The sequence below is a fragment of the Engystomops pustulosus genome, chromosome 9 (genome assembly GCF_040894005.1).
Source record: "Engystomops pustulosus chromosome 9, aEngPut4.maternal, whole genome shotgun sequence".
NCBI lineage: Eukaryota > Metazoa > Chordata > Amphibia > Anura > Leptodactylidae > Engystomops > Engystomops pustulosus.
This window is the reverse complement of record NC_092419.1, coordinates 45,213,874-45,228,382: the sequence shown is the minus strand read 5'-3', so window position 1 is coordinate 45,228,382 and position 14,509 is coordinate 45,213,874. Positions and strand designations below refer to the sequence as shown.

Sequence of the window (14,509 nt, the reverse complement as noted above, 5' to 3'; positions counted from 1 at the left end):
GCGGCTTCAAAGCATGGTGAAGTACTTATCATGGGAGACTTCAATTACCCAGATATTGACTGGGGGGCAGAAACCTGCAGGCCCTTCAAAGGTAAAACATTTATTTAATTCTTAAAAGTTGGAATTGATGGACTTGTGTGTTTTTCCAGTCTTATATACTATGACACTATGATAGAGACAGGTTGGAATTATATGCCTGTTATATAATAACAGTGAATTAGAGAATGGGGCTCATTTACTAAGGGTCCCACTTTTCAATGGTTAGTGATGTGCATCATAAGTACCACAACTAAATATTACAGAATCTAACCCTAATGGTAATCTATTCAGTTAATTATGATAGAAGGAGATTCTGGCAATAGACACTGGTCAAATTTGGATTATCGTTTATCCATTTATTACTTATTTTCACAAGAATAAAGCTTAGGTGATGGTCCTCATAAAGTTGTGAGAATTTACAAAAATATCTTTAGGCAGCTAAAGCCTGGGCGGATTAATGTAGTGCAGTACGCTGGTGATATATTAATATAATAACCTGACCTATAACACTTCCATATGACATTATTTTTGTATTAGGCATTGTGAGCTAGATAGTCATAATGGGCTAACCCGAACTTTATAACAAAAAATTCTATTAACGGAAAGTTTAGAAATGTCAGTTTTGAAAGGGACAGAATTACTTGTGAGTCACATTCATTACTAGCTTTTCTACCTGTAAATGTCAGTGCTCACTATAGATAAACGAAGACGAGAGTTAGACCATTAGGAGAAGCGGCTATAGGTATTGACTTACTAATAGTCCACCGAGTGATAGCCGAAATTGTTAAAAAACAAAAAAAAATTATTGAAATATAGAGGTGTTATGCAGACAAGACTACGGAGTAGGGATATTTTTGTATATAGTGTTGGATGTCGTATGTAAATGCAATGCAAGCCACTCTGTATACCTTCTTATGAGCCAAAATCTGTCTCTGCCTATGAGGTTTAAATGTAATGTCCTGCAGGACCAAGGAAAAGCACATGGTACTCACGGCAATCAGCTGGTAGGAATTGTTCATCATGGCTATCAGCATGTTGAGTAACACAACCAAGGATATCACATTGTACGTTCCAAACATAGTGGCGCCAACAAATTCTGTGAACTCATGACGTGCTTTCACATTGGTGACATACAAGTTCAGGAGACCAAACACTGACCAGAACAAAGATTGAAGGGTCTCAAAAAGGCTGTAATATAGAAAAAAAATTAGATCATATTCAAGGTCATTGTATTTTTGAGGAACATCATCTGCAGATACAAACATAGAATGGTACAAAATTCTGTTATTTTGAAAAGATAATCATAAAATAATCCTTTATTAGTCCCACAGTGGGGAAATCATCTCTCCACATATATCAGGAGATGTCGATCCAAGACCAAAAACAACACTTCTTCCACTTTTTTTGTAGTGGGATCAACAAATGACCAATAAAACCTAAAAGTAGGTCCAACAATTGATGTGCCCTACACCGACTATATACCTATAACCAAAAGACGCAAAACCAACGAGGTTATACTGAGTAAAACATTTTTTTATAATTTATTAAATTTAGAAGTATATAACATCACAAATTTAATACAACAATATTACTAGGGATTATCATCAGGGTATAACTCCAATGATGACCTGGATAGAGGACCTGGGTCTATAACCCAAAAATCTCTAACAAGATGTTACAAAAATGTCCTATAGTACCTGCAAATAATAAAACCAATAAATCACATACAATAAGTGATAAAATATAATCAGTGAAGTAACTAATACCACCTACTAGTTCCACCCAATGATGAAAGATCTAAAAATGTAGAGTACAGCCCAAGTAACAATAATTTGCTTCCAGAATTACTCACTAAACCACACTTCAATATTCTATATAACAATGCATGGAGCCTTGGTAATATTCTCTATATTTTGTATTAACTTTAGAAACCTTGTTGTTTTTGCGTCTATTGGTTATAGGTTTATTAACAAATGACCAATTCCGACTTATCTGACAGTTTACAGGCTAAGAAACATGGTGAATAATTGTCTTCATTGTTAATACCATTATATGGAAAATTACAACATGAACTCATTGGAACAACATGATGCTGCACTGGTCTATGGAAATAATTTGCTTCAATTCCTGGTGGACCGAGGTGTACAGATTAATTATAACGCGGATCTAAAGAAAGAAAGAGGGTCACAAGTGTAGGAACACTCGTCTTCCGGATATAAGTGGCAAGTTCTAACATGCACAACACGTTCTTCCTCCTGACAACTCGTAGCTTGCCAGAAGTAGGTATGAAAAAAAACTGTACTATCCGGGAGTGGACAGTACTTGGAAAATACCAGATATTCTTCATTTTGACCTAGGCTGCGTTACTGTGGCCCACAACTATGGTCTGGTGTTGGGTCTGGTGATCGGCTCAGATCACATCTGCATCAGACATTTCTGTTATAGGAGAGTGTAACAGAAACTAAGAATGGAAGTAACCTTCAATGTAACCTTCAAGTAACCTTCTGTTATAATTCTGTTTTAAAAGTGGAAAAAAATGGCATTATTTTTTCACTATTTGTTCACGACAGTGGAAACTGTTGGTGTGAACTGAGCTTTACCGATCATTGCCTGGACTGTAAATACATCCACTTCTCTGGACGCAAGACTGGCACCATGTGGATAATGAACTGCAATGTAATAGGATGCAACCCACCATCAGACCTTACTAAGACAAATACTTGTTGTACAATTCCTTTACAGATGACTGCTGACTTCTCCAGTTGGAAGTGGGTCCCTTTACACTCTGACCCCATTAACTACTCACTGGGGCAGATTTACTTACCCGGTCCATTCGCGATCCAGCGGCGCGTTCTCTGCGCTGATTCGGGTCCGGCCGGGATTTATTAAGGTAGTTCCTCCGCCGTCCACCGCTGAAAAGCATTGGAACGCCCTGGAGTTCACCGAGCCGGGCTGAGTGAAGGTAAGTAAGTGCAAGCTCCAAGACAGATTTTTTAAAAAATGCAGCGGTTTTTCCGAATCCGTCGGGTTTTCGTTCGGCCATGCCCCCCGATTTCTGTCGTGTGCATGCCAGCACCGATGCACCACAATCCAATCGCATGCGCCAAAATCCCGGGGCAATTCAGGGGAAATCGGCGCAAATCAGAAATATACGGGTAACACGTCGGGAAAACGCGAATCGGGCCCTTAGTAAATGACCCCCACTGTCTTGCGTCTAGCTGTAAGACAACTAGCTGGAGCAGTCTCTTAGACAGTAAATGAAGCAGCATGGCGAACTCTAAAACTGCTGCTCGATATAGAAAGTGGATTTATAAGGGTCCCAGAAGAAGTGGATGAAGGATGTGGATGTAGACTTTTTAAAGGGGTATTCTCATCTGGGCATTTAAATTCAATTTAATTCATTTGCCATGTGTAAACATTTCTGTTCCTCTGTGAAGATAATTTCTCAGAAATGTAGCCATGTTGTTCCTTAGAAATTAGATGGCTTCCTCGGATATGACCACCTCACATTTCGGCAGCAGTGGGCAGACATGCGCTATTGAGTCCTGCCTTACCACCTGGATTCAGCTTTCATTACCACAGGACAGCTGTAGTATATACAGTAACTCCTGGACATTTCATATACAAAAACGTTTTGTTTCTTTGTGCAATCACCCCAGCAGAGGTGGTCGTATCCAAGGACACAGTCTTCTAAAGGACCATATGACTACATTTATGAGAAATTATCTTCACACAGGTAAACAAAAATTAATAACATCTAATTGAAGAAATGTTTCTAAATGGCAGATTAATGAAACTAGATGTGAATGTCCAGACGAGAATACCCATTTAAGTTTACACAACTTTAAATACCATTTGCTATTGCAAGCTCTGCACAGGCAAGACATTGGGGCAGATTTCAGCTCTGAAGCCTGCAGAATATTTTATATGTAATGCAGATAATGTATGTACATACACAACTTTGTATCCAGAATCATGTCATGCGTGAATTGTAGGGTGATGTTGGAAGGTGGATGTGATTGTGGAGAATAAGTTCTTTGTAAGTGGTAGATGTAAAGCTAAAAGATCCAATTTATAACTTCCATGAATCTGGGTGTGTATTAAGTGTAAAAAGGAGTACAGTACAGTGAATTTCTGTGATTTCCATTACATTAGCACAGTATCAGGAGCCATTATTGCTGTGCAGCAAGTAACCTAGTAAAAGTGTGAGCTCAGCATCCCCCTGCTGTCACGGGTGACTGGCCTGCCATCTTCTCTTAGTCGTCTCTGGAGCGGCCTTGCTAGAGGTTGATATTTTGTGTCGTGTGTCTGCTCATTTTGCTAGGAACTGTTTGTGATGGTGCAGATTTGGAAGCAGAGTTCACTTGTCAGCACAGACGTCTTCTCCTTGGAAACTGTAAGCTTAAGTGACAAAGGTCTGTGGAGACATCCTGGTCATGTTATTTCATAGTCATTTAAATGCGAGAACATCATTTGGCAGGATTCTGCCAGTGTCTACACAAGCTGAATGAGCTTCACTTAACCCCTCGACTATTCATGCTTGTTTATGGTCTCCATCATTTCTCAATGAAACATCAAAGTCAAAGCAGCGGAAACGCCCCATGGCGTCTAATTCTCAGGGTGTTATTAGATAAGGGCAAAATGTTCTATGTTTATTTTATGTGCACACAACTATTGTAACATACAGATAGTATATAGTACAGTACAATCACCCTTTACAGCACTTTGTATGTCTGTTTTAAAGGGGGGAGGGGTACAAAGTAAATATTTTTGAGCTACAATTCTGTTATAATTATTTTTATATATATTTTATAGTTGCTGAAGTCCTATTTTTCCTATTTTTGCTCCAAACTACCCTACATAGCTAAAGGGTTAAGATGTTGAAGTTATTATTTCTGCTAGGTATTACTGAGGTTCATGGTGTAGTTAAAACGGAGTAGGTAATAATATACTTTACAATATACAATATACTTTATAATATATATTAGAATAAAGCTTCTCTGCCCATTTTTGGCTCCTTCTTACTCCTGCAGTGAGCAGTGTATCTAAAAACCTTCTCAGGTGTATAGCAAATAGATAAGGACTGTTTGTGCACCTAGAGAATATTTTACTATATGAGTCAGCTCAGAGTTGCCTTTCAAGTCTCTAGAAACATTATCAAGTTATCTATCAGCAATAAATGGAAGCACAGGGCAGAAAGATAATTTTAAACACTACAGCAGGATGTCAGGAAAGGAAAAAACAGGACAAAGAAACATTTGTAAACTATATTACAAAGTTTTCTAACATCATCTCCACTATTTTATGCAAATTGCTTTAAAATTTTGCTACACTTTAGGTTTTTTCATATATATATATATATATATATATATATACACACACATATATATATTGCCAGTTTATCAGACTACTGTGTGACAACTATTCAGACATGGCTCTGTAACTCGCATTTGGGTTACCACTATGATTCACAACACTCCTGTGCGTAAAACTAAAATCTTCCTTAAATTACTTCTTAAAAGTAGCTCCAGTTTGGTCCATGACATTTAAAAGCCTGGGGCTCAGGTATAGAAATTGCAAAATCTAAACAGAATTTGTCAAATATACTTGGTGGGATTATAATACAAATTCATTTAAACTATTAGAATATAAGTACAATAAAAAAGTTGCCTAGGAATAGAAAATACCAGGCTGCTATGATCTACAAACAGGGCCACACCTGACCGCAGTACTATAGTGATACTACGGTATATGCCTATTAGTTTAAATGGAGCAATGGATACAGCCCATGTACAGGCGTAGTTAGTTAGCTTCGGTAGTATAAGTACTAGATACTGTATAGGGGAGGCCAGACGACAGTCTTGCTGCTCACAGCTTGTATGTGATGGTTTGCATCGGCTCTGGCTCATCATCCCTCTGCACTTTGTTACATTACTAATAGGTGGGGGTCCACGTGCTTCTGTACTGGTTTAGTACATCTACAATGCATGATTAGGGACAGAATCCTCTGGAAATAAATTCTGCGCGGCAGCCATAGATAATGGCCGAGATGTCATTTCTATTAACATTGTAGCCGTTTGTCAGCCAAATGAGGAGGCTATGAGCGCTTTAGATACAATAAATCAGAAACTGTCTATAAAGGATGTGATAAACTGCTTCCCTTCTTCAATGTTTGCAGGGGTGATGCCGCTCAGTTATGAGACACGTGAGATATATGGCGGTGCCATCGAGGGGAGGCAATATGTAATGTACTGACCTTCACCGCTCACAGAAGATGCTAAAATATTGCATTTTATTGCATTTCTTATTTTCAGCAATAAGAAAAAGACCGGGTCGTGCTCATTGTAGTCTCAGCAATGGAATAAGTGGCGGACAGATCTGAAGGCCTCCTGTTTTTTGTCTACATTTGTCAAGGTTTTCATTAAAATAAATTTTAACAGTGTGTTGAATTGTACCCAATTTAAACCATAAAGTAGTTTTTCATGACCTATCCTTGTATTTTTTTATTATTTTTTTTTATGATTTTAACGTTTTTGTCGTGCCCTATCCTTAAATTGGGTATCCAATATAAGTTAGTAAGGAAAAGGGATGTCTAACAGTAGGGACCTCTGACCCGCTGTTCGAAGAGCAGGAAGTGTTGTGGTCTCTTCACAGACCACCAAGAACAGCGCTGTACATTCAACTGTGGTTGTGCTTGGTATTGAAGCTTAGTTTGTTCCACTTATAAGGGTATCCCAGTATAACGATCCTATCCTAAGATAGTTCATTAACATCGTACTGATGGCTCTATTACACTATCTCACACCATTTGGCTCTTAGAAGAGTCTGCAGAGTTTGGACAAGCTCATAGGCTTCTTCAGAGTCTACCGAGCACTGAACTTGGTTTTTGGAATCTGACCAGTACACTGTACACATCATGGATATGTGTAAAAAATTCAGAGCAGGACCTATTCCCACCCCTGGTGTGTGTCTCAAGCCTTCCCGAAGTATACTATAGGAACTTGAGAAATACTGACAACACACAGGTGTCATCTGCCTGACATCCATATTTGTCTGTTATTTATCTGTTATTATTGTTTAATATATAAAATGGGGCCTTTTAGTAGGGTTGACCAGTTGCTATTTAACACAATGTGACCCTTTAAACTCATGTGACCCTTTAAAAAACTGGCACAAGCTTGTGACATTATTTGCCAGCCTGATGCTGCTAAGGGGATCAGCAAAAATGTAAGTAAATCAGCAATAGATTACACTTAGTTGACATTGATCGCGGACCTGTGAGGACGAAGCCACAAGATGTGTCCAAAATCTGTGTCTTCTCTTGAAATATCTCTTTAAAGGGAACCGGTCATCAGGAATTGGCCTAATAAACCACTACCAGTATGCTAAACAGCTTCTAGATCATGTTTCTCTCATGGTTCAGCTTGTTGGTGTCATCCAGAAAATCAACTTTGAGGTAAAATGTTAATTTGTTGTATAAAGTCAGGGAGGGGGAGAGTTTAACGCTGAAGTGAAGCTCTCCATGCCTTCAGGAGATTTGATCAGTGATGTCCCTAGACAAAGGACCATAATTACAGTGAAGGGGGCTTTCTGACTTAGGGAAAGCTTGACTTCAGTTCTAAACTCTCCGCCTCCTTGACCTCATAAAACCAATTTACATCTCACTTTAATGTTGATTTTCTGGATGATTCCATCACACCAGGCCATGACCGAAACATGATCTGGAAGTTGCTCAGTTGCTTGACAATATACTGCTAGTGGTTTATTAAGCCAATTTCTGCTGACAGGTTCCCTTTTATTGTTGTAAACACAAGACCCTCTTAGTTGTGATTATTTCCAAAGTCCCAATCACAGCAGATGTTATAAAACATTGACTTTTTACAGTTTTCAGAACTAGTAGACACGTGTCCTTGATTCGGCATGACCTTTTTCCCCCCTATAATTCCACATTAATTCCTTTACCTACCCTATACATCAATGTAAATGCTTTGTCTAATGTCCCTGATGTGGAGGAATATTGATTGATAACTGTGACTTTCTACCACTCTGTCACCAGATCACCTGCAGTTGTTGCCGGCATAAATCATAAGCGGCCAGGGAATGACAGACTCTAGTGTGAGAATTATTACTCGCCTCCATGATAGAAACATATCATAAGAAACAACGGGGGAGGACAGGTTTGTCTTACGTGGAGAAGGCGTTGTTCTGTTTTTCACAGCGTATTCCTTTGCAGTTGTTAGGTTCCTCAGAGGCACTGGTCTCATAATAAAAGTAGAGTTGGTTTAGTCCATTGGCAAAAGCCAAAAGCACCAAGCAGTAGATAAAGAGGAATTTGAGAATGTCCAGCAGCATCCGTCCTAACGAAATCTGTAGAGGACCAAGATGGGAATTTGCTGTGAAGAGTGAGATGAGGCGCAGGGAGCTCAGGATATTGGATATTGCAAAGAGAGCTTCAGCAATTAACGTTGGGTGCCACATATCCCATTCCTCTCTTGGCCGGGAGCCGTTGTACTGAGGGAATAAATACAGGAACAAGCTGTAAATTATCCAGACTGAGTCACACAGAAACTGTCCTGCGGCTTGTGCCAAATGGTGAATTTAATCAATGGTAGCATTGCCCTTCTGGCTCAGGAAATGTCATCTTTTCCTTGCACTGAAGGGCTTGAATTTGACTTATCTCAGCAGCCCCACTTCACAAGGTCAAAACAACAAGTAGATTAAAATCCCCGTCAAAGCTTAGTAGCTGATATTACATTTCTAATACAGCAAGTAGCAAGGTAACAGGTTGTCAGATACTGGAAGAGATAAGTATTGGCCTTATTCAAAAGATTATGTAATAATACTTTATATCTGCACAGTTAATATCTGCACATTCTGTATTTTCTATTTATACCATCATCATCCTTAACCAAAAAAATGAAACAAAAATATTTAATAAAGAAGACATTATTAATTAAAGGCTATTTCATGGCTTATTTTTCCTATCACCTTTCCCTAAAATAGATCACTCATATGAGAATAGCCCGACACCTGGCATCAGCTGTTTGAGCCAGTTCAGTCCCATTGAAATGAATGCAATTTTGAGAACTAAAAACTGAAGCGTGGATCAGGTTTTTTGCAAATATAAAAATGAAATGGAAGCAAAAAAGAAAAACACTATGGTGCAACCGTGACCATCGATGGACCTGCAGTCTGAAGGTCCCGTCAGAGGGGAGGACAATCAATTGTTTGCATGTCAGACACACATACAATAGCAGCGCAGGCAGGGAGACGCACGTCTATGGGCCGTGCCTGGGCACACTGATGATTAGCAAGAGCGCATAGGTGGATGTGCATCTGCCTACACTGCTGCAAGCAAGAAGGAGGTCTCTGCTGACATTTCACCAAGAGGGTCTCTGCTGACAATTCTTTAAGGGGGCGTTTGCTGACAATTCATAAGGGGGGTCTCTGTTGACAATTTATTAAAGGGGGCCTCTGCTGACAATTCATTAAAGTGGGCCTCTGCTGACAATTCATTAAGGGGTCAGCTGCTGGACACTACATATAAGGTGTATACGGAGTGTGGTTCTATGAGTATAATTCTGTGTAGCATATATGTGTATTCTCAAGTATAATGTGTGGGACAGGGGTGGCAGTGAGAGTTTAGGTCAGGGACGCATCTGCCATTAGGCGAGATGAAAATCTTGCCTTTGATGGCAGATACCCAAGCCTTCAGGTAGGCGGCAAAATATGAAGGCATAATGTGGACGATTCGGGTGGCCATTGCCATTGAAAAATCAATTGTGCCGCTCTGTTGCTCTGGAGGACCCTGGCAGCGTGACGTCATCCGACGCTGCCTGCATCTGGACACAGAACAAAAGAGCCAGGAAGAGAACGGTGCCATGGGGGTTGACAGGAGTTGAGGCGAGTAACTCCTTTATTGTTTTTAGAACTGGGCATATTATGTAATGAGGGGGACTGGCTGTGATAAAAATATAAAGGGGCGCTGGCTGTGATAAAGGGGCGCTGGCTGGGATAAAGGGGCGCTGGCTGGGATAAAGGGAGCTAGCTGTGATAAAGGGGTGCTGGCTGTGATAAAGGGGCACTGGCAGCGCTAAAAGGCGCTGGCTGTAATAAAAGGGGTGATAGCTCTGATAAAGGGGAGCTGGCTGTGTTAAAAATTTAAAGTGGGCTGGCTGTGATAAAGGGGGGTGGCTGTGATTTGAGCGGGCTGGCTGTGATTTGAGGGGGACTGGCTGTGATTAAATATAATAAGGGACCTGGCTATAATGTAATAAGGGTCTGTTGTGCCATGAGAGGTGTATATGATTTAGGAGCTCTGATATTTAGGTGACTTTATACTGTAAGTGACTCTGGTTTTTTATGGGTGCAGTGCAGAGATGTGGTGCCAAGAGCTGAAGACATTTGGCAGCAAATTAAACAGTTATGGACAGGAGAAGACGTAATGATGTCCTCTTCCCGATGGAGCTGATCGTCACCTGTGAGGTATGAGATGCCACTACTGTCTGTGTCACTGAACAACTACTAGCTCTTGGCACGTTAGTGTTGTTGACAGAGGGCCAGTTACTAATTTTAAGTAAGGTTGGCACCATTCTTTTATCAGGTTGTAGCTTCTTTTTAAAAGTGGGTTTCTTAGCAAATAGACTAGAATCGGCCCTGGTTTATGTATATGGTAGCCCCGATCCTAAGTTCGCACCAGGGCCCAATAGAGTCTTGTTACCCCACTGACAACAGATGTACAACGGACCCTAATTAGTGTAGACTTTATTAAACATCCAGAGCCTTACAACTCTTACCTTCACATAAGCCACAATTTTAAGGGAGATAGTTGCAAGGTAGAGGGAGTTCATTGCAAAATCCATGAGGTTCCACCAGTCATGCACATATTCAGTGAATCCCCCATCCCACATCTCTTTTATTTCTCCCCATATAAAACCTGTCATTAAGAAAGAAAAGAAAATCAGATACAAATATACAGAAGTCAAAGACACAGACTGATCCTTAAAGTGATTCTCTCATAAGCAATCCCATCTCATATGCTGTAAGACACAAGGAACCTCTACTATGAAGAAAGCGGGGAACCCTATCATCAAATACAGGAATGTCTGTTGTACAGACAATACTAGTGTTATCTGTGTCAATAGACTTATCAATATCAATTGTATCAATAGATATTCTCCGCAGTTATATACTCTGACTATATTTGTTACTTTGTACAGTATGTTAATGCATTCATAATTTAGTGGAACACCATGAGTAATGTGCACAGTCATTGCCTTTTTCACAGCACCTGATGCCTCTATCTTGTACCCTGTGTTCACACCATGCAGATTTGTGTAAAACATATCACTGTATAATACAATGTGAAGCATAGGCAGCAAATATTTTTTTTGGTAAAAGAACGGAATATACATTATCAACAAATCACTTCTATTAGTGATTATAAGGTCATAAAAATAGTTCCATGTAATATTCTTATCAATATTTGGTATCTGACATTACACATGACTTATAATAATTTATTTATTTATGTAGTGCACACAGATTATACAGCGCTTACCATATCGGTCCCTGTCCCCATGGGGCTCACAATCTAATCAACCAACCAGTATGTTTTGGAGTGTGGGAGGAAACTGGAGGAAAACCACGCAAACACCATGAGAACATTAAAACTCTTTCAAGGTGTTGACCTGGATGGGACTTGGACCCAGGATCCCAGTGCTGCAAGGCTGTAGTGCTGCCCACTGAGCCATCACAGTGCCATATATACATGTAACTTGCATTTTACATTATTAAAATCAACAGCCTGCACTAACATAATTACAAGGTTTTCAGCCAAAGCAGGTTTGCCATAAGGACAAACTTTGGGTGTACCGGCAAAGTTAGGAAGAGATGAGGGGATTCAGGATGTGGCCTTCTCTCTACCTTTTCTTTCAATACTACAGACAGTCACAACACCCAGAGTTTACTACCAGGTATTGTAGCTTGACCTAGACATCAGCTCTGTGAAGGAGCGTTCACACGTGGCAGTAACACATTTTCAAACGCATCACAGTTGAAAAGAGAAGATTTGCCTAATTACACTGATGTCAACATTGTGTTAACACATGTGTTAACATAGCTCTAACGCATGTGTTAACACATGTTGACAGCAATGTAGTAAAACAAATCTCCTCTTCTCAGCCGTTGTGATGTGTTTGAAAAAGTATGCGTTACTGCTATGTGTGAGCGCACTCCCAGAGAAGGGAAGGGGAATACCTCTTTAGAGAGCCCTACACTACCAGCCCACTGCTTTACCAGCTATGTTAGTGTGCAAGTATCCGTAGTGTGTGTAATTGTATGTAAACGGGAGGTGTACATATTTATGTGTAAAGCTCGGTTCACATCACATTATGGCCTTACATTGTAAGGATATCCTTAGAACAGAGGGCCAAAGCATATCCCACGGTATGCACATACAGAGGGATACATCATTTTGTTCCATCATTGGTAGAAGCCACTCAGGCCCAGATTTAATAAAAAATAATGATAAATGCCAATTCTCCATAGACTAAGAGTACAATACACGGCCTGCAATATCTCTAATCAGAATATATCCATATACAGACTCAATACTGGGATTACAATTGATGTGTTCTTATGTGTTCTGGGTTTTTTTTTATGGGTTGATTTTATGTCATGGTGATTGTAATGTCTATGCACTCTGCATATGTTAATAAAATTTGTACTTTTGATAAATCAGGTGGTGGGTATATCCAGATTTATTAAAGCCCCTGTGCCAGTTTTCTGCCTGACTTTGCATGTTCTTTTCTGTACAAACTGCTTTTACAGGTATTTAAGTGTCTGAGACACATTTGTGTCATAGCTGCACTATACTACGCTGAAATGGACATTCGTGTGTTCACTCGAACCGTGCGCAACATTTATCATGCAAAGTCCGGCAGATATGTGTGGCACGCCCCATGTTAAAGGTGTACCAAAAAAAATAGTGGTGCACTCTGTCTCAGCAGTACAGGGGGCGCCAGATTCATGAAGAACGTGCACCAGAAACCCTGAATCTGGCGCCCCCTGCACACTACACAGGCAAACTGCACTGTATTAAGTAACTGAGCCTCAATGTTCAGGGTATTACTTGCAGTGATCTCACTGTCCTTATGTCAGGATTTCAACTGGCTTACTTTGGGCTGTCTGGTCAGTTCTCTACCACTGTGCAATGTAGTCTGATAGTTTTATACCGGTCTTCTTGTTGCTGGTTTCTGCATTACCTGCTGCTGTTTTTAGGTCTCAGCTGTGATAATTTGTATTATCCTATCAGGTGTGTCCGGGCCCCATTTAAGTCTGGTTTTGTAATTCAGTCTTTGCTGGGTATTGTATCTGCAGCTTATTCCTGGCTCTGTTCTGTTGGAGCATCTATACTTTCTATTAGTGTGTAACTTTGTGGTGAGAGATTCTGAAGTTTGTCTGTTCTCTTGTATTCACTCACCACTTTCCTGTTTGTTCCCCTTTGTCTGTGTTTACTTAATTGTATGTACCTTTTGGTCATGCTCGTGTTGTTGCCCTTTATTCCTGTCCTTCATTTTGCCCTCCTTCCTGTATTCAGTCTCGGGTTTGTGTTTGTGTGCATGCTGGGATTGTTTGTCTAGTTTTAGCAGAAATGTTTTAGTTAGGGAGAGAGAAATTGTCTGGTCTAGAGCTAGTCCGGTGAAGCCTAGCTTAGCCATAGAGTAAGGGAAAGTTTTTCCTTTTCCATTTCCATAGTTCTTATTGCTCTCTCTACACGGTTTCTTTATAAACTGTGACACCTTATATGTGCGTATGCTCAGTGGAAGCCGGGGAAGGAATGCAATTCTTTGCATCCATCCCCTATTACCAGTAATGGTTTCTACTCAGCTCATACGTCGCTCAGCAGGATAGAGCTTAATGGAAAGACCCAGCTTGTGTTTTCCACAGTATGCGACATATGCTGGAAAGATAGCGACAAGAAGGATGCCTCTGTCTGACAGTATATGTCTATGGATTTATTTGCTCAGCGCTGTATATGTTGAGTGTATACAAAAAAAAAAAAGATGAGAATATAGCATGTAAAATATGTGTATGTAATGTAGGTATATAGAGGTGTAACATGTTTAATGTCTATATGTGTATCTATGGATATTACTTATAATTGATATATATGTGTGCACTCCATAGTATAGTAGTATGACAATGAATCTTTGTAAAAGTGAGCGAATGACTAGTTATAGTGGCAGCATTTTCTACTGGACAAAACATCCGGACACGTGAAATATTTCTAATAAATTTTTTCTACAATTTCCAAATTTTATTCAGAATACCAAAGAATTTTACAACCATCTGCCAGTACATTCCACTACTAGCTGTGCCTATATATACTGTACATTACTGTACAAGTAGTATGATTATTCTTTTCCAGTAAATGATCATGACTCATGTCACCGAGAATTAGACAAAG

At 39.8% G+C, this 14,509-nt stretch overlaps 1 protein-coding gene across 1 annotated transcript in view; it reads right to left on the bottom strand.

The window, feature by feature from the left end:
- Positions 1-14,509, bottom strand: part of TRPC5 (transient receptor potential cation channel subfamily C member 5) — a 237,064-nt gene that overhangs the window by 34,613 nt on the left and 187,942 nt on the right. The window contains exons 5-7 of the mRNA XM_072125474.1: positions 10,836-10,975; positions 8,228-8,550; positions 1,032-1,227 (exon numbers count right to left, since the gene is read on the bottom strand). Of these exons, the coding sequence (XP_071981575.1) occupies positions 1,032-1,227; positions 8,228-8,550; positions 10,836-10,975 (659 nt within the window). The remainder of the gene's footprint in view (positions 1-1,031; positions 1,228-8,227; positions 8,551-10,835; positions 10,976-14,509) is intronic.